The sequence below is a fragment of the Pundamilia nyererei genome, unplaced genomic scaffold (assembly GCF_000239375.1).
Source record: "Pundamilia nyererei isolate P.nyererei 1_Seehausen unplaced genomic scaffold, PunNye1.0 scaffold00047, whole genome shotgun sequence".
NCBI lineage: Eukaryota > Metazoa > Chordata > Actinopteri > Cichliformes > Cichlidae > Pundamilia > Pundamilia nyererei.
The window spans coordinates 2,864,888-2,867,155 of record NW_005187448.1 but is presented as its reverse complement, the minus strand read 5'-3'; the positions used below and the strand labels follow the sequence as shown (position 1 = coordinate 2,867,155).

The window sequence follows — 2,268 nt, the reverse complement described above, 5'->3', positions numbered from 1 at the left end:
AGCCTATACAGCTTGGAGTAAGACAACATGCATGAAGAGGATGATGTGGACAAAATACTCATTTGCCTAATAATTCTGCACTCCCTGTATTTTTATCAATTTAATATTTTATTGGATTATGATTTCTTTCCCCACCACCCCCATTTTTGTTTTTGTCTTTCTGTTTTTTAGCGACAGAAGTGGTGACGGTGTTTGTGTTCCAGGAGCCATCTCTGCTCTCCTCTTTGCAGGATAATGGTCTGACTGATGTCATGCTGCATGCCCTTCTCATCAAAGATGTGAGTTTCTAGCTCTTTCTTTTCTTAATGTCTTTGACCACTTGTGGCAGTTCAATATCAGTTTTGATGTCTGTGTCTTTGTACACTCAATAGATTCTTAGAATTAATTATTTCTTTGTTTTTAGATATGGATGGATGATATAACATGGTTACCTATTATCCAAACGTCAGGAATCAGACTTGCACATGTGTTGATTTATAAATTTGACTATTATAACAACAATTCAGTCATAATATATATTTTATAAACAGGTTAACATTACTGGAAAGCATTTCAATGTATGCAACCACTGTTCTTACAAAAAAAAATACAGGCTAATAGTGGGCCTTTAACTTGAAAAACAGTAAAACATTTCAAGCGCTTTTGCAGGTTCCTGCTACCCGCGAAGTATTGGGTTCTCTACCCAATGTGTTCAGTGCCCTCTGCTTGAATGCGAGAGGTTTGCACTCCTTCGTTCAGTGCCAGCCCTTTGAGCGACTCTTCAAAGTGCTTTTGTCTCCTGACTACCTGCCTGCAATGCGACGACGGCGTAGCTCTGACCCTTTGGGTGAGGTTCCCCTGTTGTTTATTTTTTGTCTTTGGTGTTTTTTTGTCTTTGCCTGTGAACCACATTTCATTGCATAACATGTTGTTTGTTTTAATTCAGGTGACACTGCATCCAACTTGGGTAGTGCTGTGGATGAACTAATGAGGCACCAGCCCACTTTGAAAACAGATGCTACTACTGCCATTATTAAGGTAGTCCAAATTTGATTTAAAAATATTTCAAGTGTTGAAACAGAACATGTCAAGGTATCTAAAGCAAAGTTGCTGTTACAGTTGCTTGAGGAGATCTGCAACCTAGGTCGAGCTCCTGAGTACATCTGCCAGAAACCATCTATCCAGAAAGCAGATGGTACTGTTGCAGTTCCACCAGCACGCTCCAGCCATGCTGCCGAAGAAGCTTCAAGTGAGGATGAAGAGGAAGAGGAGGCCCTTCACACATTCAGCCAGCAGCAGGGGGAAGCAGAGAGCAGCAGACAGTCAGTGCCACTTGAACTGTATGACTCTGAGTTCATAACACAATAGAAAAGAAAAAAAACTGTCTTTACAGACTTTAATTACTTTTCCAGGTTAATTGACAAAATTTCAAATATACGGTTGGTGGTTGAAGTTTTGATCATGTGTGCATTCTTGCAGGGTGGTTGGCACTGAGGAACGGATACCCATTCCTCTAATGGATTATATTCTTAATGTGGTAAGTCTTTGCACAGTGGTTGTACTGTCTGGTTTATGGTCCAATATATTTTAAGTAATAATTGGGAAATGGTGTAAGCTATTAAAGCAGTGGATACCTTCATCACTTAAGTCCATAATTTGGTGTGCATACGTTCTCCAGATGAAGTTTGTGGAATCCATTCTAAGCAACAACACCACAGATGACCATTGTCAAGAATTTGTCAACCAGAAGGGGCTTCTGCCCCTGGTCTCTATTCTGGGCCTGCCCAACTTGCCCATAGACTTTCCCACCTCAGCTGCTTGCCAAGCAGTTGCTGGTGTCTGCAAGTCGATACTGGTGAGCATAACCTTAAAGATCACTGGAATTTATTTCCAGTTTCTTTATTTTTTATTTCTTTATTTCTTTTTTTTTTAAGAAATTGGCACACATGGAATGCACATTGCTGTTGCACTCTGTACACTTGTTTTAATAGGCAGTTTGTGGGCAATTTGAAAATGACTCAATCCTTCCCTTTAGACTCTTTCACATGAGCCTAAAGTACTCCAAGAGGGCCTGTGCCAACTGGACAGTATTTTGACATCTCTGGAGCCACTTCATCGACCAATTGAGGTGCCTGGTGGGTCTGTGCTTCTCAGAGAACTGGCTAATGCAGGCCACGTCACAGATGCCACATTGTCAGCTCGGGCAACACCCCTTCTACATGCTCTTACTGCAGCGCATGCTTACATCCTCATGTTTGTCCATACCTGCAGAGTCGGACAGGTAAACAC

At 41.3% G+C, this 2,268-nt stretch overlaps 1 protein-coding gene across 10 annotated transcripts in view; it reads left to right on the top strand.

Annotated features, from left to right (window-relative positions):
• The window catches only part of huwe1 (HECT, UBA and WWE domain containing E3 ubiquitin protein ligase 1), a 50,012-nt gene that overhangs the window by 14,940 nt on the left and 32,804 nt on the right, over window positions 1-2,268 (top strand). For 9 of the 10 annotated variants that reach the window (XM_013910689.1, XM_013910690.1, XM_013910693.1 and 6 more), the window contains 7 exons: window positions 172-278; window positions 649-826; window positions 926-1,017; window positions 1,099-1,319; window positions 1,459-1,516; window positions 1,658-1,834; window positions 2,015-2,260. In XM_013910689.1, coding sequence (XP_013766143.1) covers window positions 172-278; window positions 649-826; window positions 926-1,017; window positions 1,099-1,319; window positions 1,459-1,516; window positions 1,658-1,834; window positions 2,015-2,260 — 1,079 coding nt within the window. The remainder of the gene's footprint in view (window positions 1-171; window positions 279-648; window positions 827-925; window positions 1,018-1,098; window positions 1,320-1,458; window positions 1,517-1,657; window positions 1,835-2,014; window positions 2,261-2,268) is intronic. The other variant, XM_013910692.1, reaches the window with a different exon arrangement.